At 40.1% G+C, this 26,171-nt stretch overlaps 1 protein-coding gene across 1 annotated transcript in view; it reads right to left on the bottom strand.

Annotated features, from left to right (window-relative positions):
• The window catches only part of fras1 (Fraser extracellular matrix complex subunit 1), a 313,566-nt gene that overhangs the window by 206,362 nt on the left and 81,033 nt on the right, over positions 1-26,171 (bottom strand). The window contains exons 3-8 of the mRNA XM_088076327.1: positions 17,726-17,833; positions 13,173-13,265; positions 10,363-10,522; positions 7,443-7,576; positions 5,362-5,445; positions 1,883-1,984 (exon numbers count right to left, since the gene is read on the bottom strand). Of these exons, the coding sequence (XP_087932453.1) occupies positions 1,883-1,984; positions 5,362-5,445; positions 7,443-7,576; positions 10,363-10,522; positions 13,173-13,265; positions 17,726-17,833 (681 nt within the window). The remainder of the gene's footprint in view (positions 1-1,882; positions 1,985-5,361; positions 5,446-7,442; positions 7,577-10,362; positions 10,523-13,172; positions 13,266-17,725; positions 17,834-26,171) is intronic.

The following is a 26,171-nucleotide window of genomic DNA, read 5'->3' as shown; positions in this document are numbered from 1 at the left end:
TCTCTGCACACTTGAATGATGCGTAACTGGTGCACCAGAGAGGGTGCACGCTTGAAAATAAAGACCTTCTGCGCTCTGTTTCACTACCGCTGAAATATTTATTGTAACAACTACGCAACTACTGGTCATATATACTTAAGGTTTCTGAAAATTTGCCTTTATTTAATGTGCAAAAAACACAATATTTTCACACACACATTTTTCAAGCTGCCTAACTGCAAAAAGAATTCCCTCTTATGATGCAACGAAATTCTGAAATAGACTTTAAAGTGACAGTTCACCCAAAAATGAATATTCGGTCAATATCTGCAGACTGTCCTGCCGATGGAAAGTTGGGTGAAGTTTTAAAACCAAACACTGTTGGAGGTTCATGGGGAAAAGGCTACATTCATCTCTCAAAAACTGAGCCCCATGGTGACCAGGATTCAAATGTTAAAAAAATACATAAGAAAACCACAAAAAAATCTCTGTATTGCCAGCCGCAAGTAATCTAAGTGTCCTGAAGCCCCAATGTGCCAAGTTGTTTTTAAAAACGTCACTGCTGTTATGTTTTTAGTCTAACTGTAATAATGCAATTAAAGTCTGCACACTAGATAATGCTCCCATGAACATTTATTACCTCCACATATGTGACTTTCTTTCCCTTCTTCAGACATGAGAAAATGCACTTTTTATGGTTTTGTAAGTGCATCGTACAAAAACATGTGCCTTTAGTTCCTGCCAGGTTGACAACTGCAATGTTTTCTGACCAAAAACACCATTAAAACCTCTGCAGCACATTCAGAGTGCTGCTGTGGCTCTAACAAGAAGCAGAGTACATATTTCTGACACACCCTCGCCTCTTTGAAAGCTGCATGGAGAGAGGACAAGGTCTGAAAAGGTCAAAATTCCAGCAAAACTTTTAGTACAAAGAACAATTGTATTGCATAGCTGACGTGTTTCAATGAGTGGCCTTCATCAGGGTCTTCAGTTTAGTCTGAACAAAAAGAAGAAGTGCTTTAATTCTCATTCTTACAGTTTATTAAAGGACAGATTTTAAACTTCTGCTGGTAGTTTATAAATTACTTTGTCGCTTGAGGCTAAAATACATTCTGATATGCTTAAAGAATATAAACTCATTTGAGCCCTTAGATCTTTAGTCAGCTGGTCGCCTCCAGTCAGATCCAAAGACAGTTATGCTGCTTTCAGCATCTCTGATTATCTTAAATATTTCCCAACTTTTGTCCATTAAAATCTAAATGTAAAACTTTTCTTTTGCATCTAACTTTTCCTGAGTCCTTTTCTCCATTAATCACTGCAGTGTAACTGCATTTTAACCCCACAGCAACTTTACCTCCCTTATCCATGCAATATTTTTAGTATATTCTGGTTTTATTCTATCTTTTATTTTACTTGTCACTTGTATTGGCATTATTACATACTTGTGTGAGCGTAAACCTTTAATGTTTGGTTGTTTTTGTTGTGTGTCTGGATTTTGTTTTATGGTCTTCCCTGACTTCACTAACAAGAGATTACTGAAAACTGCAAGCCGAAATTTACATACAATTAACAATAACATGTCGGCCGAGGTGTGGTGTTTTTCGCTTTGTGTGTGTGTGTGTGTGTGTGTGTGTGTGTGTGTGTGTGTGTGTGTGTGTGTGTGTGTGTGTGTGTGTGTGTTTGTCAGACAGCGAGCAGACATTTCTGTGTGGTTTGGCATAGTTAACCATCTCTGCATCCACTGTTTTCAACACAGAGCCAAACAGATCAGGTGAATTTTGTAGAAAAACTGAGTGAAAATTAGTTTCCATGTGTGTGTTTGTGTTTGTTTTTGTGTGTGTGTGTGTGTGTGTGTGTGTGTGTGTGTGTGTGTGTGTGTGTGTGTGTGTGTAAGATTACCCACCTTGTCACAGGTGACAGGCCGACAGGTGTGTGTGTGGCATTTGGACTGACCCCGGTCACACACACATGTGGTGCAGGTGTTCTTCTGCCACTGCTCGCCATGCTGCCAAGAAACACACAAATACACAAGCTGAGACTATTGCCAAACTACACACACTCACACACACACACACACACACTTACACACGGTCTTACACACAGTGAATCACGGGCTGTTTGCAGGAAAATCAAAGCTCATTTGAATACGAGTGTCGTCTTCTCTGTGTGCAGATACAGAGAAGAAGCAGGAAGCCTTAGCAGTGTGAATGGCTTCCAAACACACACACACACACACACACACACACACACACACACACACACACACACACACACACACACACACACACACACACACACACACAATGCTGTCAGGGGCAAATACCAGCTATCAAATGTCAACAAGTTCATGACTTAAAAATCCGGGCGTAAAGAAGCTGAACTTTGGCCCTTACCCATTTTTGCTGGTAATAAAATTAATTTTAATACTACATATATATATATATATATATATATATACATATTTCACAACACAACTGACAGATAACTAGGTTTCAACAGTAAAGACACTGCTAGGCCTCTGTGCTCATCAAGTATTGTTGGGCAATTTTGCATTTTTGGAGCAGTTTTAAAGTAAAAATTTTCTTACTCTCGTTGAAAAGTTTGGGGGTTTTTTTTAGACAGAGTTCTTAAAGCAGCATTTAAATCACTATATTTTAGTGTTAAACTGGTCTTCGCTCATACTGTTGAAATAATAGCTAAATCTGATCTAAGACTAAACAAAAACGCTTCACGCTTCAAACTAGTTCAGCCCAGTTTTAACCAGCTTATCTTGATCTGCACATTTCCAAATGCTAACAGGGTAGTGATGGACAGTGTAACTGCTTAATCAGCTTCTGTGTTCCTAATTAGTTAAGTGTTGGTCTGTGCACTCCCTTGTCAGGACGCTATAATGAAGTGAAGTTGTCCCACAGCGGCTCAAATGCGTGATGTGTGTCACGCCTTAAATATGTAATCTGTTTCAATTTGGGGTCAACTTCCTGTGGTTGTCAGATTAAATCCTAACTTGCTTCTTCCTCTTTAGGCTTAAACTGCTCGATTAAATATTGACTGAAGCCTGGAGAATAGAAATTAATTCATTATTTCACAAGAAAGGAGACATTTTTGCAGTGATCTAACATTTATCACAGCCATTTATCAAAGGGATCAAAGCCCGGCAACGCACTCTGAAGAGCTCCTTTAACACCACTACCCTGCATGAAGTATATATGTGAGTTAGTGATTTATAATCCACCGTAGCTCAGATCTCTTCCACTCAAACTTACATTTGGTTCAGTAAGAGTTCACACAGCTTCACTGTCACCTGAGCAAACATGCTGATCTAAAGAGGTCTGAACACACAACTCTGAACATGTCTAAAATTAATGAAGTCCATCTCACACACACACACACACACACACACACAACACACACACATCCACAAGGCATTTGCAAATACACACTCACAGGAACACAAAAATTATACAGAGAATATTATGCACATTTAGAGACACTGAACAATGTGTCCACCCCATTAAAGATGAAAAGCAGTCACAGCTGGGGTTAAAATGAAAAAATATTAGATCCCAAAGCTCTGGACCCTCAGCTCCTCAAAGCATACAAAAAACACAAAAGTGAACTTTAAATCAAAGTAGTTATTTTAATTTTTTTGCTTTTTCAAACTAGATCTTGATCTATTAACAGTTCTTAGTCTGGAGGATGAAAATTTGTTCATTATTTCAAAAGAAAAAGGGCAATTATCTCAGATTACAGCCAAGTTTTTACAACAGTCGGATTCAGATTTCCAACATTACTGCTCTGACTCTGGTTATAGATAATTATTTCTTCCTGCTATCACAAAATGTTACTACTTTGCAGCTAAGAGTGCTAAAAATGTAATACTTGTAATGGTGGCAAACTGCCTAAAGCACTCAAATTTGGCTTATCGGTGTCCGTGGATGGTTTTTGGTTAGCCCAAAAAGTCACAAAGAGTTATTCTTCCTGCAAAATTTCAGTAAGAAGGAGAATCAATGTCTAGCCAACCCCAGACTGATTTACACAACCCAAGTTTACACAGCGTAAACAACTGATTTGTGTGCACACACACAACTTATTTATTGAAAAAATCACACAACATTTCAAATATTGACTCACTTTCCAGCACTTAGAGTGACACAAAGTGCAGTGAAGCTCTCAGATGCTGTATCATGTTAGGTTAAAGAGGCTTCCTGTAAACAACTTCCAATATTGATCTTTTTTGCTGTATTAACATAATCAATCAAACTCCATGAAACCAAAACAAAATATCAGCCTGTTCCCTTTAACCAAACAACAGATCATCTGACGACTGCATTTTTGTTTCATTCTAATGTCCAAATTACTGTCATTTCTGCGGTAAAGAAAATAAATGCAAGATGATACGACATGATTATAACAACAAAGACTATTTACTCATACGCACATACACACAGACACACACACACATACGCACACACACACACATACACAGACCATATTTCTATAAGGACTTCGCTGCGTGTTTGAGACCAGAAGCCACGCGACATAATTCATTCTCTTTAATAAATAACAAATCGAAACGCCCCCTGACACCACGAAGAAGAAGAAAACACATATCTGAAGTCATGACTGCGCAAACATGAGTGTCAGTGTGTGCGTGTGTGCAGGCATTTGTGTGTGTGTGTGTGTGTGTGTGTGTCTTAGGAAGACAGAAACACACATTAGACTGGATGGGACACACAGACATGATCAAAGGAGAAACTTGGCGGCGAGAGAGAGAAAGAGAGAGAGAGAGAGGGAGGGAGAGAAGGAGGGAGGGAGAAAAGGAGTGTGTACACTATAAACACAGCAGGAGAAAGCAAGAGCAGATGAGGTGATGCAGCCTGAGATTAGAGAGGAGAGGAGAGGAGAGGAGAGGAGAGGAGAGGAGAGGAGAGGAGACAAGAAATGAGGAGAGGAGAGGAGAGGAGAGGAGAGGAGAGGAGAGGAGAGGAGAGGAGAGGAGAGGAGAGGAGAGAAAAAGCTTGCTTTCATCTCAATATCAAACACACACACATGCATATGTCAAAGTCTCCCGTCATCACACAAACAGATTCTAACAGATTGTGCAGAGAAACACAAAACAGAATAAAATGTGCCAGGTCACATCAGAGCAGAGTGATGAGCTGTCATCAGCTGTGCACACACACACGCACGCGCACGCACGCACGCACGCACGCACGCACGCACGCACGCACGCACGCACGCACGCACACACACACACACACACACACACACACACACACACACACACACACACACACAAAAATGGCTCTTTTCAGATGCTTTGTGTAAAACAGAGGATTTATCCACACAATAAGCGGTGCATCCACACACACAGTTTCCTACCTGGTACTGTTTCCCAGAGGACAGACAGGGGTTGGACACACACTGGGGACAGCAGTGACCTGGCTGGATCACCAAGTTTTCATGCTGAAGAAAGAGGAAAAAAAACAGTCAAGAAAGAATGAAAGAGACACACAGATGGCTCACAATAATAAAATAAGTGAGCACAAATCCCCATTTTTCCTCTGTGGTGTAATAAAATTATATCATGAACAGCACTATTAATATCACCTGTGACAATGCTGTTAGACATTTTGGCAAATGTTACCAAGAGTTACAAAAAAATCAGCATCAGTTTCATCGTTGTGCCTCAAGCGCAGAGACAGAGCGAAAGTCAGAAACCGTCTGGAGAAATTGCAAGTGTGCCGCTGTGAAATACACCTTCAACAACTCTACGGTTGTCTTATACGTTATGTCTTGTTTATCTGACCTGGGAAGGGAAGCAAAATTTCCAAAACAGTAATGGAGATTTTGAGTATTGGGGTTTTCAGAAGCAGAATAGTACATTGGAGATATTTCTTGACTGCATGCGGCACCTCGAAAGTCCCGTCCTATCAGAGACGTTTTGACTGTAGTCGACCGAATCAACCCCAGCTGACTCGCCAGGTGGCAAGCTCGCCATGATGAATACTGTTATGGCTAAAAATGGGTGCGGGGTGGTGGGTGCTGAGGCTGATGCAGCAGATGATGAACATAGGTATGATTTGCCCAAAGTACCTGTGTACCTGTGCGGCTTCATCGAAAAAACACCGAGCAGTACAGCACAGTTCGATTATGGGGGCGCTAAGAGGAGCTCAGCTCGCCTGGAAATGACACAAGCTCCCCTGAAAGCCTTCCTTGAGACGTTCAGGGGGAGCTCTAAAAAATTGTTCACATTTTTATAGATTATATATTTTCTGCACATAAGATTCCTTAAATTAAAAAAAATAGAATTAATATGTCAATTTTGTGTGTTTATTTGCTCATTACATTCCATTTCCGAACAACAGTCTCCACTATTTAACTTGTGTGTCTGTCCCTGCTGCAGTCATCTGTGCGTGAAGCGGCGCTGCACTCAAATTCTTACATTCACGTAGTCACCTGAACTCGTCCCACTGACCAACAGAAAAGACAGCGAGACAGAGGAAGCTGAGAGCTGCAGACAGATGTTTTATTTAAGTTTGCTAAATAATGCTCAGCTATTTTGTTCAAAGGTTGTTTATCAGAAGCAGAAAGAGTGTACCTGTGTCCTTCTGCCTTATTTTTAAGGTTATTAAAGGTTTTGCGTGATTCTTACATTGCTGTTATTGTGCCTCTATGAAATGTTACTGCCGGTATTAACTGCTTGCAGCGGTATTAGTATCTGTTTCGCAGTAACCCTGTTATTGACCGTGACATGTTTTAGTAGTGGTGCACACCTGAAAGCACTGTGTAATTCGAACCCTGCAGTACAGACAAGAATGCGTCTGAGGCAAAGGATCTCATATTCATTGGACTGACAGCTGATGGAGTTCTCCAGCCGCTCCTGTCTAAGTGCCTGCACATACATTAACGTTTATACCGTGCAGCACCCCTCAGCGGAAACGCGTTCCCGTGTGCACGCTTACATTGAGTCTTGCTGAGTCGAGCTCAGCAGATAGGGTACTAAAAGATGAGCGTGTGCCGTCCTTTTGTGCGGCGCTGCTCCCTTTAGTCACACTCCCGTGGGATTTATTATAATGTTCTCCACTTCATTATAATATATAAAGTCCCAGTGTGTATTTGGTATGAAAACAAATCAAGAGTCTGCATTTTTGAAAAATTGCTCTGAGCAATCCGGTAATAAAGCCACCAATAAGGGACGCAGCGGAACAGAAAACAAGGTCATCTTTGTCTGGTGTTTCTATAAAGACGGATTGCATTCCCATCCTAAGGAAAGATGTACAGTATAAGTATGAGATGGATGATCAGTTATATTGAATAAAAGGTATTGTTTTTTTCTCTGACTTTCGATTTCAGGGCAAAAGAAAAAAAAAAGAAGTGAGCTGAGAGGGACAGACACAGAGTTAGTGCAACTGCCAGCATGAAAATCCTAAAAAGTGTGCGTTACATTTCCAGAAACTCACCGGTTTGCAGGCCACTTGCTGACAATCTACAACCGAACACTGGACTTCCCCGCTGCTGCAGACACATCGGGAACAGAGGCTGGGCTTCCACTCTTCACCGTCTCTGTATACAGTCCCCTGCCAGGAGCAAGACTCTGAGACAGACACACACACACACACACACACACACACACACACACACACACACACACACACACACACACACACACACACACACACACACACACACACACACACACAGAATGAGTAAACGCTGAAAATAGGTGTCAGGTAATGAGCTGACTGTTGGAGCATTGTTTGCCCTCAAACCCACTGATTTACAGTGAGAGAAAAAAAGGGGAGTTCGCTAATTAGCTGCTAACCGTTGGGACGCATCATAGCTGCTCCAAGATATCATTAGAGTCGAGATTAACCTTTCAGCTCGGCCCCAGCTGCTCTGCACACTCTTAAAACTCAGGGTTTATCACGACAACAATCTGTCTGGGTGATCTTTTTCCCAGCGCAGATATTACTGATTAGTCAACTAAAGATGCGCCTATATGTCAAAGCTTCAAGGGGCGTAAATTAAAAACATAAAGGGTCATCTGAGTTTTAACATACGAGGCAGAACAGCATGCATCACAGGGTTTGTTTTGAGAAAACATGATTGAATTAAACAGGATTTATTAATTTTTCTAAGAAATGGGCTTTTAAAAATCCCTAAATTCTATTCTATCATATTTTACTTTTAGTGTGAGTCACCAGCTAAAGCTAATTTTCATTAACAATCACACACAAAAAAATAATGATGCACCATTTAACTCGCCCCTGTAACCCTGCAAGCATTAATCATTTTACTATATGAAAAACATTTATCTCTTTGGTTAAGATTTGTACTGGAAACATTTACATTTTTATTGCTTTTATTGCTATTATTTGTTTGGATGAACGCACCAAATTCACATCTTTGGACTTTAGAATAAAATCTCTGGAACTCAATTAAATACACACAGCTGTAAAAAGCAACAACTAAAGGAAGAAAAATGATAAATTACATGTACTCTCTTTGTGTAATTTTAGAAAACAAAATATCCAAATACAAAATTTAGTCCCATGCTGCACCAAAGCTCTACTTGACGGCCTACTTATCTTGACGGACAAAATCATAATATATATATATATATATATATATATATATACATACTATGGAGTGGTTAGATAAAAACAGTAAAGGCCTCGCCAAAAGAAGGAGCATCAGAAAAACCCATTAGAGGTTAGAAGAAGCTGAACTTAGAGTCGAGTTCATGTTTATTCAAAGAGGAGGAAGTAAGCTAACCTGAGGCATGTTGCTGCTCGGTAGGACTCTCAGCTCCACACACAACACACTCAGATTTCCTGTGTGAGCGTGGAAGTCCACAGGGCATGCCATTGTGTGTGTGTATATGTCTGTGAGTGTGTGAAATAGGTCATGGTGTTTCACTTAATGCACTATATTGTGTTGTTTTTTTTTTTTGTTTACTTGCATGTCTTTATTTAACCACCAGTCGTCAGGTAGCAAGCGAGAGCTCCAGATACTTTAAACCTGCCTGAGAGAAAGGTGCTGGAATATAACTGACGTGCAGCTGTTGTTGGTCAGCAGCAGCAGCCTGAGGGCTCTCCCAGTCTAAATGTGTGGTGTTATTCATATAATAGTAGAGCAGGGCATCACTGACACATAGTCAATAGTGGAGAAATCCTCCCACCAGTTTCATTAAAATGTAATCTGGTTTTCTATCTCCAAGGCAAGATCCCCCCCTCTTTTTTGCAGTATTTCGAGTTTTTTGATGACTTTGTGTGTGTTTCCACTGCAGAAATTGGAAATATGGATAAAAGCATACTTTATGTCGACAGACAAGCAAACAAATGCTGTGCAAAGATAGCAAATGTGCAAATATGGATGTTGCGAAAAGCATGGTGTGTATTTTGTTGTTTTCTGAATTGTACGTGTGCAGCAGTCAAAGCTGTCATGTCTACAATGTTTTTTAAAAAAAAGTCCCTACCCTTAACTGCATTTTACATCTACAACGTAACCTTAATTTGGAAAAAAAAAGGAAAAAATAACTGCATTAAGGTAATAAATCATCCACCATCTGGAGTTCATTTTCATATCCTATGAAATAAACTGAATAAAAAGGCTGCGTGGAAGAAGAAAACCAATACAAACAATACAACAATATAATACAAAACATAGTTAACACTTTCCCTGCCGCTGATGAGATATTCCGTCAATCAGTGTTTTTCGCTGTTGTATTGTAGGGGGCGCTGTTACAGATGTTGAAATGAAAAACAAACAAACAAGACGTTCCCAGGGTAACAGGAAGAGGGGCCTACTGACTTGCTTTCTTTCTATTTAGCAGCTTTGCAGATGCTCTCGGCAACGTTATTTTTTAAAAAGCAACATGAGACACACCGAGCAACTTATTCAGATCATCAGAGAACAAGGGAGAAATAAATTGTCACTTATTCCCCTGCTCGCTGCTCAGAGTTACCAATTACCACAGCAGCCGTCAGGCCAGCCAGCCTCCCCAAAAACTGTTTTTTTGTTTTGTTTTGTTTTGCACAAATTCAGGTGTTGATAAAAAGGAATGGAAGAAGCTAGAGTAAAATGTTTTGTCTGTATGTCTTGATTTTGATGTATTCATTATTTATATACTGAGAGAACAAAATATTCTGGAGGTCTTGAAAACTGGTGAATATGACCAAAAATGACCAAAAATGGTGGCGCTGGCTGACAACGTAATAATAATACTCCAGAGGGGAAAGTGTTAATGATACAAACAAGGGGATTTGGAGTTAATACAAAATATACCAAAAAATATACCAAAAAGTTCTTCAAAATCCAGAAGAAACAGTGGCTGCATCTGTAATCTGTATGTGGAAGTGTGCCTGAGACCACTCTTACCTCCGCTGCGGCCACACTTGGGGCAGCACTCTCCAGCCGGGGTGAATGGACTCTGGTCCTCCGGACAGCTGAGAGGAGGGCAGGGGCGAACGCTGCAGGAGACGCTCCCTCCTGTGCAAACACACACCGAGCAGGGCGAGGGACTCCACTGACTGTCATGCTGTGGGAAAACAGAGAAACAGAGAGACAGACAGTTACACACAGGAATACAACCAGAGGCAAGAAAAAGGGAGAGGAAGAGGCAGAGAGAGACAGAGGGATGAGGAAAGCTGTTTTGCTCTCTATGGACGAGAGGACTTTGTAAGCCTAAGCCTGAGTGACAGACGAGAGAACAGAGTCACAGAGGGGGGAGAAGGTAAGAGGAGAGATGTGTCAAACAGACCATGGGAAGAGGGAAGGAGAAAAAAAAAAACAAGAGGGTGTATGAATGTGGATAAGGCTGAGAGAAGATATTACCTTTATATCTGAAAACTGAAATTCAGATGTATCAGTTTGTGCAAAGTTGTTTCAGCAGAGCAGGATGTCCAGTAAAGAGTAAATTCGACTGTTGGCTCTGCTTTAGGCGAGCAGTAAGCTTGTTGGCGATCTTCCTAGATTATTCTGTTCATATGTGTATATACTAGTGTTACACAAACGCCTCAGGCCAACATGTGCTGGTGTAAAACCACGAGGATGTTTCTATTCTGTGACTGACAGAAGCAGACTGATGGAATCTATACTTATTCAACCACCTCTGGGGTATTAATTAGAGGAGTATTTAGAGTAGAGTACATTAATTTGTGGATGCTTGAGTTCACTGTTGTTCTTTCAGTCTTAATGAGAAATCAGCATGTCAAAATCACCTGCAGTCAAAATGATAGAGGTGAGGATCTGGCTTTACTCATTTTCGGAGGCGTCAGGCTGTGCAATAAAACCTCCTTTAGTCTGCATGAAATATATCATTAGCGTGAGTTTTAATAGAGAATTGATCTAAATGCTTTTTCACCCTGGAAAGAATAGATTTCTGTGAAAAACAAGCTTTTTATGTTTCTGGCATGCACCCAGCATGAAAAGTCTTCCTTTCAACGTGGAAATTTACAACCTTTAAAACAGATGCTAAATTAAAAGTTTGGGTCTCGACCGCTGTCCAGGGTGCTGATTCTGGAGCTGTCCTGGGTTACAGCTTTGTGTTCTCAAACTCGTTCTTTCTGTGAAATACAAATTATCTGCATGTTTGCGACAGGTAGATTCAAAACGCAAAATGTTACATTCTCCGAAACTATAAAGGCATCAACAATTACGAAAGCCACCGTCCTCTGTGACCTGGGATGTCTGCAAAAAGAGAGAAGCTCAATTTTTCTCAACATTTCTTCCTTAAAAAGGAGCAGCAGTGGATACAGTAGTTATAAAGTTTCACTGCTGATTTTCAGTGAAGATTCAGAGAAAGGCCACGACTCTCTCCAAACCTTTCCTGTTAGTTCAGATCTGTTGTAAAGTGCCACTTCACCGGGGAAAGGACACTAGTGGAATCATAAACTGTCCAAAATGCCTGCAAAGAAGTCCAGGGAGGCCACTTGATGAAAGATAAATGAGACAGTGATGGTTTCTGTAATGACAAGGAGGCGGGAAGGAGGTGGGTCCAGCTTATCAGCAGTGACCAAATTTAGAAAACAAATTACTTATGATTTATAGGTTTAATCATCTTGGATGTTATTTAGGGTTTCTCACCAAGACAAGAGAAAAACACCACATACACATGTAGAGTATATTTGGTAGCTGAACATATGATTCCAAAACCAATTCCTCTGCTGTTATTTCAGCTTATACTTAGTTTCAGGTTTTTGACCTGATTTAACAGCCTGGCTGCAGGAATTTGTCCCAATTTAGCGACAAGAGCATTGGTGAGGTCCAACACAGATGTTGGACAATTAGGTCTGTGCTCAAGATCATCCCAAAGGCGCTGGATGGGGTTGAGGTCAGGCCTCTGTGCAGACAAGTCAAGTGCATGCGGGCATTTTCGTGTTGAAACAGAAAAGGATAAGGCCCTGACAAACCAAGCCGACGGCAGACAGTCAATGCTGGGCCATCAGAGAGCGTCTGTCGTCCTAGCCGCTGTATGTCCTGCGTCACTGGCACTCATCGACCCTCGTCTGCTATTTCCCGCCGATTCAGCATGTTATGATTGTTATGACAAAGGCAGCACATGTAGATGCAGCAGCCAGTAGCTCCACAAATCCTTGCAACTTTTTTGTGAGATATATATATATATTTTGGACTCCATGGCCCCTTCTGCTAAAGCAAGACTTTTCTATGATAGAGAAGCACTTATCAACATTGTAAAAAGTTATGTGGGGTTTGGACTGAATGTATCAGACTGTGAGAGGATCTTCACTAACGACCAATGTCGAGCGGCCAGTCAGACTATAGGGGAGAAACGAAACAGAAAGTGCTGGCCAAAGAGAGGGAGGAGAGCCGTCATCAGGGCGAGGTTGACCCGACGTGGGCCGAGAGATTTTCCTCTACCAAGCCTTCTTCTGGCTAATGTCCGGTCGCAGGAGTTGGTACAAAGTTGCGAGTAGACTGTTGTCCAAAAATGTCAGTGTATACTGTGTATTCAGTAGCAATAAAATTCCCTGTGCAGGAATTTAGGCTCCAGACACATAACTACACATAAGTATTTGGACATCTAAAACTTAGTATTGTGTAATGCGCTTTTAAACTGATCTAAGGCTGCATATTTAATGTTTTGTAGAAGGGTTGGTTGATCAGGAGAAGAGGAAAGACAGAGAATAGACATAAAAAGAGTCTTTTCTTCTGTCACTTTCACTTACTCCATAGACGACTCCTTCGTACTGGCAGGAGCCCTGGGATGAGGAAACGCACTCCGGACAGCACTTGTTGGCAGGGATCCTTAAACGCTCTCCCTTTAAAAAGACACACACAATATTAATACACACCATGCACGACCAAAATACTCACAAATCCCTGGAGACAGAAAGAGAAAATGGTTGTGGGTCCCTTTAACCAGCATGAATACAAAACTTGTCGATTACAGTCCGCCCATTTCCATGGAAATTAACCGACGTGACACAAATACCACAACCGAACGGACAATAATGAAAATATGAGAATTCCATCAGGCATACACAGCGTGTAGAATATAGAGCGAGCGCAGCGGAGGTGTTACAACACAATACAGATTCAACACGCAGTCGTTTATCTGTGCTGCCTACACGCCCTGATTGAGGCCGGATAGGAAAGCAGACAGGACAAGACCCAGAGCCAGTGAATAGTTTAGGTGTTGCGTGTTTGCAAATATGAATTATACGGAATGAAAAAAAACAGTGAGGGAGGAATACAATTTGTACAAGGTTAGAGAAAGCAACCCCCAAGGAGCTCCAGTGAATGGCTTGTGTCAATAGAAAAAGAGAAAAAAACTGAACAGGTACACCCGAAGGCAAATTACATGTAAATAGGTGGAAGAATGGCAACTAAATGCATAAATAAGTATGGGAAATAAAACAACTGGAGTGTCAGCTGTAGAGCAGGTAGCAGTTCGCCATGAATAAACAGACAGAGGGATAAAATTGTACTTTCAGAACATCATCAATCACCTTCTAGCACACAAAAATCAAGACCACCAGCTGAATTTGACAGCATCTGGAAAATGCATCCATCATGACAGCCACCAAACCCCTTTGTGCTAGAAACTAGCACTAACAGTCTAAACCTCTCAAATGTTTTCACATATTTAAGCTCTTGTTCTTGTGTCTCTTCTCGATTCCCTCTATTCCATCTTTCAGCCTCTCTAGCTTTTCCTCTGTCTGCTGCCTCAAATTTAATTACCAAAATATGGCTGTAGTACAAGAATTTGATCCAATTTCAGATTTTATTGCTGCAAATAAAGAGAGATGGTTCAGGCTCAAGGAGAAGAGTTCATTTATTATTGGACGGATGAATTCTCGCAGTATTAAGACTCAAGGTTTTCTTCTGCTGTTGCTTTTTCTGGTAAATAAATAGTAATTACGTGGGGGTTCTGCGATTCTGTGAAAGAGTGGCCACTGAATTCAAGATCTAAAAGCCTCTTTCTTGTCTTATTATAAAATAACAAAATCAGAAACCTAAAAACACGGTGGACCATGAATGTGACAAGTCTTTATATATTTATGGTATTCATCACATCACTTTATATAAAGCTGATGTAAGATACGAGGGTATAATTCTCAAAATAAAGGGGGTTGATTACCTGATTATTTGTAGACTCAGTCGCTATGTGTCTAAAACAAAGAAACTAAAGCACCTTTAACACTGCCTGTTCAAGGCCGCCTCGCCGTCCCGTATAAAAGGTACAATTGCAGAATGGGGGGACAAAGTTGTGTTGCCTTTGAGCCATCATGGGAGGCAATATCAGCGCTGAAGCTGTGTCTGTATAAAAGGGACAGTCAGCAGGAGGGGACAATGGGCCGGACGTGTTATGTGTGCGACCCGCCGAGGTAAATTTAAAAAGCAACTGGCTGCAGTTACCTGCTGACTCCTGAAAGAACGGCGGCTGCAAATGTCCACATGTTGGGAAAACAATTATGTCAGGGAGCCTGTAACCCTCTGAACAGAGGAGGAGAAAAGGTACCCTAAAATTGGGACAGTAAATGATTGTTATTGCCATGTGATGCTGACATGCTGTCTGAAATCACACACTGGAGCACAGACTCCAAAATTAACACCCACCAAGCACCAAATCGGGGTAGATTATTTGGTTAGTGAGTGAATCTTGGGAAGTCATCCGCCACACTTCTGGGTTTGTACCAAAATAGTCATGTAATTAAACTAAGCTGCATCACTGCTTACCACAGTGAACTTGCTGGTGATGAGCAGCAAACAATTTTGCCTCAGAATTAGCTCTGGCCTTTTGCTTAAGTTTGCCCTCAACATTATACACTATTCTCTCAATGAAACGTACTGAAACAAATGTATATGTGAAACAAGAAATGGCAATTTATCATTTTGGGAGGTAAAAAAATATGCTTGGCTGTTGGATTTTTTCATTTTCATCGGCCAGTGAGTCAAAAAGTTAATTTCGGACACTGCCGGTGCAGCATGATGCCGCCGTTGTTCGGTTCTTGTAAAAATGCAAAGGCAAGAAAGGGACTAAGCAGCAGCTTATTAGTGCAATGTGTGGGAAAAAAAGGTGAAAGACAATGAGCAAGGTAATAAGCCGTCCTGTTCAGACAGAAGACAGGCTGCATTATAAAAATACTCCTCTGAAATTTAGAGATTGATTTCAGAAAAGTCGATGAGGTAGAAAAGGAAATTTAAGCTTGTAGATGAATGGTAATGGATTTCAAAAGAAAGCCCTATAATCGGAGACAGACAGATGATAAAAAGCCTAATACCTCTTTCATCCCAGTGCAGGTGAGAAGGAGTCACATTTTAAGAGCTTTTTAGACGGAGGGGGCACACGGCTTGGTGAACATGATGACTAATTTTAATTAACATTGGATTGCTAACCAGCAGAGTGGAATTCATTAGACATTGATTGTTGCTTTAGTTCAGGGATTGGATCTGACGCCGTCACCGCAGGCTTTGACGTTTAAATCACATTTTAGAAGAAGCATGGGGAGGAGCAGCCGGAGAGATGGAGTGAAAAAGAGCTTTGAAAATGTGTCCCTGCGAATTCAAATGCACCAAAAAAGCTAAGCTGGAACTAACATTTCCAAACAGTCGTCATTGTGGCAGATTAAACTGTGCAATCGGCAGACTTCGCTGCACAATAGTCTCTTATTTCATTGATTCTTGTCGTAAGGGCAGCTCACAAAGACAAGTGACTAAATGAGGCCTTTAAGATCTGCACTTCAAGGTGACATGGACAGGAGGGGATTAAAATATTACCAAAAAAGGATCCTGAATGTTTAAGACTATTTGTTCTATTCACTCAGTGTTTGATTTTGGTCCTGATTCTTGTGGCAAAGGAAGGGTGTTTTACATTCAGGAGCTGAAAAATAAACTTCACAACTTCTAAATAAACATTGAAAGTGGGACTGCGTTTTGAACTGCACAAAACACAAACTTGTGGGTGTAACTGAACTTTTTTCCCATGCTCCCACTCTTTCTTTGTCAGACTCCAAAAACTTTCAATCAATTGAAGGTTTACTTCTGAAAGTATTTCTCAGAGGTAAAGCCGCTTTGGAAGAGATATTCTTGTTGTTAGACTTCAACTTGTGTGTTTTCTGTAGGAATACAGCATCTTAACTTATGTCAAGTAAGAATACACAACAGATTTGTTTTACTCACATGAAAGATTTTGTCCGAGGTTCTTGAAATTAAACACTGCTTGTGATTATCATCTTCATCTTATTCCACAAATACAATGCTGTTTAAAATCATGCTGTTGTATGTCCTGTCCTGTTTGTTTGGCACCTCTAATAACTGAATGTAACATGAGTAAATTTAGCATTTAAGCTATTCTATGTGCTGCACTGCATATTAACAATAATTATAATATAATAATAATGTTTGTATTAATTGCCTGGTTAATTAGTTTTAGAATAGGACATAAGTGATTTCATTTCTTGCTTAGCATCATTAAGTTATTAACTTGACTTTTTGTATAAAGCAAACAAGAGTTATTTTACTTTATTAACATGGTCTAATGTTAATGTTATACGCACTATGTAGACAACTATGCTTGCTATTTAGCTTTGATGCCTAACTGAAATCTTAGCAAAAACTTCACATTAATCTTCTACATTTACAATTTAATAACAATATGTAACATAGTTGTAGCCTGGTTACACAGCTAAGCCTTCAAATTGCTAAACCTCTACCTGCACCCAAAATTAATTTCTATTAGTTAAAACAATGTTCTATTATTAGCTAACCAAACGTAACTGAATAAATAGCTAATTATCACTGTGTTGCATTAACTTAACATTAACTATGTTAGCTAGCTAGTTCAGTTACACTAGCAAATTCACAAAGAATATATTTAGTTATAGCGCGGTTATGTCATGGGCTTTCTCTGCTCACATCAATTTTACGGTAAACCGTAAAATTTGTGTACCTGCACCTGCTTTCAAAATTGTTTCCAATTGCAACAAAATACGCAAGAGAATACTTAACGCATCACATGTAGAAGTCAACGGCGCTGACTCGGCAGAAATATCTGATGAGTTGGGATAAAAATGTGCTGAAAAGGCCTGTTTGGTGGGGCTGACCTGCACGTTTATGTTGTCATTTGAAGACATTAGTGCACAACAGGAGAAATGCAAAATAATAACATCACCTTTATCGTTAAAATAGATTTCCTGTTGCCCATTGTATGTATTGCCTACTACAGTTTCCCATCCCAAAATAATAAGGTTTTCCTGTAGAGTGTAACACGTCTTACCCTCTGGAAGTCGCACCGTGGGTTGGGGCAGCGGGTGGGCCTGCAGATGGCCACGTCGCTGTAGCAGGTACACTCCTGACACGACTGCGGTCTCCATGATGTGTTGTTCTGTCAAGACACATAAAAAACAGACATGAAACACCACCGAGGACGGACTTGATTCATCACTGCAAGGAAAAAAAAATCACTTTGGCATGCTCCATTATCATATCCGAGCACACCCACATGTCTTGTTAATGTTGACAGCCGCGGCAAATGACAGTAAACATACAGAGCACTTTGTGCATATTAATGTCACTGATAAAAATGTTTTTCGCTCACTTGCATTGAGATTCGCAGGTAATGTTGCTTCTGCATTTTGATTTACAACCTCAGCTTTATAACTTTCCAAAGTTTATTTTCTCCTCACTATTGTTGACACAAAGTTGAAGCCAGACTTCATGACAAGCCCTGTACAGTATGCAGTAATCATGCATTATAGATACAGTACAGAACAGACACATGGAATAAAGAAACAACGGATTTATATTATTCAGTGTTTGGGAGATTCAGAACTGCTTCTATGCATCGCAACAGTTTGTATTGCAGGTTAGCTCAGGTCCATGATAAGGTTTTACTGCTCTAGTTTACAAAATGTGATCACCACCGTAAGAAAATCATTTCACACTTTGAACTCTTATCATCCTCCATACTTAAGGCTGTAAAACATGAGGATTTCTGCTGCAGGTGGAGTGAAACTGCTTCAGTGTTGATTAAAAGCTTTGAGCACCACAGCCAACTATGAGAAAAAGCAAAAAAAAGGCAGAAAGGCGGGAGATCACTTCTGCCAGTTGGCTGCACCCTTTACCATGCCTGGTATTTGTCAATAGCTCATAACATGCAGCTGACAATGTCTTATGGCTAGCTTGAAGCCAAAACTAAATCAATATTCCAGCCTGCATATGCTCAGATATATCATCTTACAGTCCATAAATCCGATTTAGCCGGATGATTAATTACCCGCTCACGACGGGAATATCCATGGGCAGCTGTGCATACGGAGTGGACACCTCATGGCAGGGGGGTGACTGTTAAATGTGGAGACTTTGCTCCATTTGAGACACAAACTAAAGCAGACGTCTTAATGGACGGGAAACTAGAGCCTCCGGTAACAACCGGACCACTAGCAGTCCCATATACTGTATGCTGACATAAGGTGTCCTGGCTGTGCACAAAGAGGCTCAGCTCACTCCGCCATGTCGCAAGAAAAGGAAATATGTGTGTATATATGGCTCGACTATATTTTGCTGGTTTGTTCACTGCCTCTTCGTATCCACTAAGGGGTTGTGTCTATTTACTCTCCCGTGATTTTGTGTTGATGGTGTGTCGGCTGAATTGTTGATTTTTGTTTTGTTTTGTCTTTGCATTTCCTTAAAGTCTTCATTTTGTTTCTTGTTTTTCACTTTTATTTGTATGTTAAGAATCAGAAGGATACCTGAAGCGTAGTATGCAGACACAGAAGTGCCCTGAAGAGTGGCAGTATTTGACGACTTGTGATCATATGTGTTGGGAAGACTGCGACTTTCAGTGATTAAAAACAGATGTCTTATGGGGTTAATTTACACTCTTAAATTTAAAGTATTTTCCTCTCTATAACCAGTATTAGGCACATGAAGTTTTTGCACATTACGAGGAGAAAACACCATGTTGCATGCAGCCCGACATCACTGAAAAAAACAAAAAAACTTGAGCAGCACACCTGGGTGATTACAATAATGGACGGTGAGAAAATCCACTAGGCTGAGCCCCAAAACTCGATACAACCTGTTACACTAGTACATGCTGGAGGCGTTTGAGACTTAAGGGCCTAAAAACAAGCCGCGTATCGAATCTGAATCAGTGATAAATCAATTAAGAACCACCGTAGAGGTCTCTTGCAAATAAGTTTGGCTAACCCTGAGGGTTGTTTCCACCCTGTCTGATTGCTTGTTTTTCTTGACCCATCTGACTTCTTTTCCCTGCTTCCACTATGAACTCAAACAATGGCCAAAAAAAAGAGGAGAAATTACATACTGCCATAAACTGCAATTATACTTTAATACTCCCACAATCTCTGAACTACTGAACCATTACTTTGTGAAAAACCAGAGCCAGATTGATTCTGAAAACATCTCCTCTCGGCTACAGGACAAGTAACGGAGTAAGTCATGCAGGAAGCATGCAGTAAAATGTGGGAGTTGCTATAGGTCATGTTGAAAGACACAAACAGAAAGGATAACACCACAGAATGAAAATTTAATTAAGGCAGCCAGCTGAGAGAAAAGGCACTCCTGGAGAGAGAATGTCAGCTGATATGTTCCCTGTAATGTGGTTTGAGCGATGTGTGTGTACGTGTGTTTAAAGTCTGTGGGAGTGCATCCCTGCACAGCTGTGGCCAGATGTGTAATGTGTTTTATGTAAGGGCAAACATGTCATGGGCTTTCTCTGCTCACATCATTAATGTTCCTGCTCAGGGAGAAGGAGGAGCGACCTTTAGAAGTAACGAGAATGTGGGTGTCAACCGAGCGCTGCAGTTTTCACAACTGCGATTTCATCTCCTGAGAGAGAAACTCTTCCACACACAATCAAAGACGCACAACGCTAAAGACGACCTATTATGTCAAACAAAACGAAACTAGTTTAAGCACAAATGCAAAAGATGCAAATTAAAGTCTTAACTCTTGACATTTGCTCCTGTGTCTTATGTAAAACTTAACCCTCTCACAACCATTTAAACCTTTTAAATGTAAACAAATTGGTTTAATTTCTTCTTTAGAAATATTAGGGGAAAAGCAAAAGGCAACTTAGCAAGAAATGTGCTGCAAATTGCAAGATTTTGTAGATTTAGAATAATATTTTTAAAAGAATATTAGAAAAAATGCCCAGAAAACTATATTTTCAATGATAGTAATTGCATATTTATAATCATGTTTCTGAATCAGTACTATTTTTGAGCATTTTTTCAGTTTATTTCCTGCTGGTTTTTTTCCTTTTTTTTATGCAAATTTTCAGGGGTTTTTTTAAACTTTTTACTCATTTTTTGGGCCATTTCTTCTTCAGTTGCTCAAAGAGATAAACACGTGAGATTTTTTCACTCTGCTTGTCTGAATTTGTGGTTATTAAAAGGTGTAGACAGGGGAAAAAAAGCACCCAGCTAAAATACAAAACCAGATTCACTGAGACAGGCACGCAGAGTTGCACTCCCTCTGTGAATTGGCACTATTTACAGCGAGAGGAACTGTCTCTCAGGTAATGTGCTCTGACTGCGAAGAGCAATCCCAGGACGGAGTGAGATCAGTTTGTCACACTGGGAATGCCAATCCCTTTTAGTCTCTGTTTGAATTTAAAAAAATAAATAGACAGAGATACTTGCCCCAAGTCTTTTCCGTACGGTCACAGAGAAAGGGCCGGCGTGACATCCTGACCATAAACATTCAGCACGGCTCCAAAAACCAACCAATCTCTCTACAAATGTATGGTGACAATCTTCTTTTTGTCAGATAGCTTTCTAACAGATTGCCACCCATGAGGGGAAAAAGGTTCAAAGCAAACTTAAAAATGGAAAATCCTTCTGACTGTAACAGAACAGCAGGACTTCAGGCTACAGTCTTTTCTTTCGAAAACTTCATCAAAATCTGTTCAAATAAAGAGCAGGAAGTACATGGGAAGGTACCAGCACTGTATCACTATAAAACATATCCAACGAAATTTGACTTGGTCTACACATAAAAAACAAAAGCTGCTGCACTCAAATCATTCTTAAAAACAGACACAGAGGCAATCCTGTTTTTCCACAGATTATGACAACCAATCACGTCAAAAATAATGACTTTTCGGAACATCTGACTCATAAAATCAACAGCAGATAGGTGCACCGGTGCCCTGCTTTATCCCATTTTAACCCACTTGAATCTACTGAAGTTTCTGAAGCATGTATTCTTGGAGTGTCCAGTGATTAGGCCTTTCTGAGCACAGTTTCACAAAGCACTAAAAAGCACACTTAACACTGATTTGCCCTTGCAATTTTCCACATTATTTTTGGGACGGGGCTGATTTTCATGCAAAGCGTCCTGATGACTGTATGTTTGGTATTTTGATATCTGCTTGCAAAAAAAGCCCCCACCCACAATACAGGTGCATGATATTTATGTAATGGAAAACAAAACCTTTTCTCTAAGTCTTTCGAAAATGTGTTCTTTAAATCCCGGACCAGATGGGTGAAATACACAAGACCCTACGGCCAGATTTTGTGGAAGTATTGGATAAAAGACTATTATGGTATTGTTGTTTTTTTTTCTTTTTTAAGATTTTAGCAAACCACATTAACTGCTATTCTGTTTTTTTTCTCAAATCTCCCTGACGTATTTTTCATACTGTAGCTCTTACACACACACTTTTTCTCTCCCAAACTGTACAAAGTTCTTAAATTTGCAATAAATCTGAAACAGCAAGATGAATTTAACTGTGTCTGTCCTAATGTATGTTTTGCAATATAAACTACTGTCCCACGCGAAAAAAGGGACAACCAATTACATAAAAAATAACTAACTTCTTGAACCTTTGACTTGTAAAATCAAGAGCAGACGGGTGCAATGATGCCCTACTCGAGTCTCTTTCGAGCAGTAGTTGAATCTTAAGTTGTTTGTTTTTTTACATTGCGTTTAAATCACCGTATTGAAAACAGATACATTTCTCTCGTGATCAGAAAGATGTCATAAAGAGATGTAAGACAAGAAATGATATTTTGTCCATAAATTTAACTGCCTCTTTTACAATCAACCCTTTGATATCAGAGTAGTAGGCTTGGGTGGTATCATGATATAAAAGTATACCAGAGCATTGAAAAAACTTCAAGGTATGTTTTTCACCGTCATAAATACAAGCCATCCTCTATTAAATTATGTGGTTATTATTATGTGGTGCACAGCACGCACCACCAGAGCTCAGCACTGCACCAGCAACAGCAGAGGGAGACTGTGGGGAATAACAGCATGTTTTTAACAAATAACTTGGTGGATTAAGGATTTATTTAGACCAAACTGGAGCTGGGGATTGTTGGAACAGTGGACTTACTAACTAGATTACTAACAAGAGTAACCAAGACCGTTTGGGTGAGTTTTATTTTATTTCTGTCATGTTTGAATGATGTGTCTTTTATGATGAGTTTCCGAGGCGATTAAGCCTCGTCAGTCTTGCGTGACCGAGAGAAAGTTGCATTCAAAAGGTGTGCGGTTGTATTTCTCTGTTTAATAAGGAAAAAAATGTGTGAGAATATAACTTTTAACAGTTCATTTTGTGGGTTTCTATTGTGCATTTATTAGTCTGAAAAGCTGAACGTAAATAGCGCACTTGCAGTCAGTGGGGATGGGGCCGCACAGTTATACTATCATATAACTGAAATTTCAGGAAGGTATGAAATATTACACACCACCCAAGCCGGTTTGCAAGTGTGTGTGTGTTTGTGTTTAGGTGTTGTGAGTGTCAACGGATATTATTAACGTGTTTGTGTGTATTTGTAGTTTGTAGAGCCAGAACATCACGTTGTGTAAGAGTTGGATCACTTTGACTTAAATTGGGAAAAGAGGTCAGTGGGGTTAATAATAAGTGTGCATGCATGCAGGTATGCCCTCACACATAAGTTTCCTGTTATGGCTCTGCGGCTGCCATTCATGTCGCTGAGTCTTAATAGAGCTGTGTAAATTTAGCCCAGCAGCTAACAGTGTAGGTGACTTCAGCTCTGACCGGACGGAGCGCCACGGCTCCGAGGGCGAGTCCATTTCAGCTGAGGTCTCAGGGGGATTGTGGAGGTTGCACTCAATTCCAAATCCACGTCCTGTTTGCCTCTTGAATAGACCGCGAGCAGAATGGGATTGACCCCGGACCGTTGTAAACAGGGACCTCTTAAAGTGGCCGGGGCAGGGGAGCAAACCCGGACTCGCTATTAGCTGACCTTCGTGCTGTCGGGCCCGAGCCGGGGGAGCTGTACAGCCGTCAGCAGAGTGAGTGGTAGTGGCATTTCCTCCCCTGCTCCCGATGAGATTGTCCCCTGCAGGGACCCATACCTGGGATTCGTTGATTAAACGTCTGAGGAGTTGAGGGCTTATTTCATTCCCCCCTGGAGGAAGATATCAGCCTCAGATTTGATTTAGGACCGAACCGGCTCAGCCATCACGGCTGCACGTCTCCAATTTCATAAAGGAAAAAAATAGATCCATAACTTTCACACAGAGCACTTCCTCTTAGAGGATGTTATATAGGGCAGAGCTAAGTTTTGCATCGAGGGTTTTTTGGCTGGTAGGGTGTCAGTTTGAATCTCAGAGCAACTGAGATATATGGCCAGAAAAAGTGAAAAAAAAAGACAGAAAAAATCAGAATGAATTATACTTATTATCATATGGACAGTATTACTAAAATGTACACAAAACATGAAATAAAAATAAGCTCTTTATAGCAGGATGATGGCTTTTTTTGGATTACGTGATGAACTGTACATACGTTTCTGGATATGTATCTGTGTTTCATGCAGAATATTATGATGTCTAAGTGACTGACATTTGAACTTTAGGATATAAAATGTCATAACTTCTTCATTATAACATATGAGACATTTGTGTGAAATTTTAGCATATGAATTATTGAGTTATGGCCAAAAACATGTTCTGAGAGGTCACACTGACCTTGACCTTTAAACTTCTACCACCAAATTGTAATCAGTTTATTCGTCAGTTCGAGAGGAAAGTTTGTGTCAAATTTAAAGAAATTCCCTCGAGACATGGCGAGAATAAGACGGCTGTAAAGTAAAGTTTGACCACAAAAATCTAATCAGTTCACCGCTGAGTCAGAGTGAATGTTTGTGCCAAATTTGGAGTGAAGAGTGTTTCTCTGAATGAAAATGAAGAAGGATGAGGCTGAAAAAGAGCCGTCGTCCTTGAGTCACTTCTCGTTGGATAAATGCGGAGGGAGGGGAGGACCCGGTTGGCCCTACACTGGTTTAAGTAGCAGATTCAATTAAATTCCAATCAAGAACAAAAGGCAGAGTCAAACATTAACAGGGCTCAGTTTTGTGGAGCTGTCACTTACACTAGTCGAACTCTCTCGTTCAAGACGTGAGAGAGGGTGAAGAAAGGCAGCCTGCCAGGCTAGCAAAGCCTAATTGGGCTAAAATTGGATAGAAACTAAAGCTATTACTGAGGCAAATTCAATCTGGGGACGTGATAGTTTACAGCGGCCCAGCAGCTCTGCTGCCGACTGAGACGGCGGCGAAAAACACTCAAGCTTCTCCTTGAGGGAAACCTGGATCTGTCAACACAGCTTTATATTTACAGCTGATCAACCTGATCATGGCGCGGCTCAGTAATCTGCCCGTGTAACTGGGTCAGGTTTCAACAACGCAGTACGTGATCACAGCAGAGAGGGAGAGCCCAAATCAATATCATTATGTGCTGATGCCAAGACATTAACGAGATTTTATTTTAAATATACCTCATTCTTAATCCTTTGAAACCTGGAACAACAGGGTTAGAGCTGATGCTATTTTAGCATTTAAACCCAGAGTAAACTGGTTTAACGTCTTTAAAAAAACAAGAGGAAAAAAAGCAATGAACAACAATGTCCCGAAAGTTAGAAATTAGTAAACAAGAAATAACTTTAAAATTATTCTTTAAAAAGGGCGAATATCATAAGAAAATAATCCCTAAACAAGGGGAAAATGTCCAAAAATAAATTTATAATATAATTATTTCATATTTTACATTATGCTACAAAAAATAGAATAGAATTTGTCAAATATGTACATATATTTAATTTTTCAGTGATTTATGGGTCATTTTTTAAGTTTATTTTTGTTTTTAACTTTCTTTTTCTTGCTTAATTTTCAGCAATTTTCTTGTAATTTTTCTTAAACATATTTTTTTGCAAAATTTTGGGCCATGCCTTCTTAAATTGCTTATTGTCTTCTCCCCATGTTTCTCTGTAAAATTTTTAAAAAATGCTCAGGTTTCAAAGGGTTAACAAAGCCATTTGTAGCATACATATGTAACTTATCAAAGGAAAGGTTGGATGAATAATGTTTAATGTGTTTGTTGTCATTTTTTCTTTAACATAAGTCGTGTTTTGATGTGTGCCATCACTTTACGTGTATATTTAACCTGAATCAAAGACAGCAGCACGACTGTATTTGCTCTTTGGATGCTGATTTGAGGCTTCAGAAACTGGAACTCTGCTTTGGTTTTACTAAAAGCATAAAATAGGTTTCAAAACATGAGAAAAGTGTCAAAAACACCAGTCAAAAAATGCTCGAGGTATAATAAAACAGACATGAGCAAATCATCTGAGCATCACACACTTTTGTCTGAAGTATTTTAGATATCTCAAGTATTTTGAGACACAACACACCTCTGACCTGACAAAGCACTAACAAGTTGTAACT

The sequence above is a fragment of the Plectropomus leopardus genome, chromosome 4 (assembly GCF_026936395.1).
Source record: "Plectropomus leopardus strain MGB_pleo_1.0 chromosome 4, ASM2693639v1, whole genome shotgun sequence".
Taxonomy (NCBI): domain Eukaryota; kingdom Metazoa; phylum Chordata; class Actinopteri; order Perciformes; family Serranidae; genus Plectropomus; species Plectropomus leopardus.
Note: the sequence above shows the minus strand (reverse complement) of the source record. Positions and strands in the feature narration are given on the sequence as shown.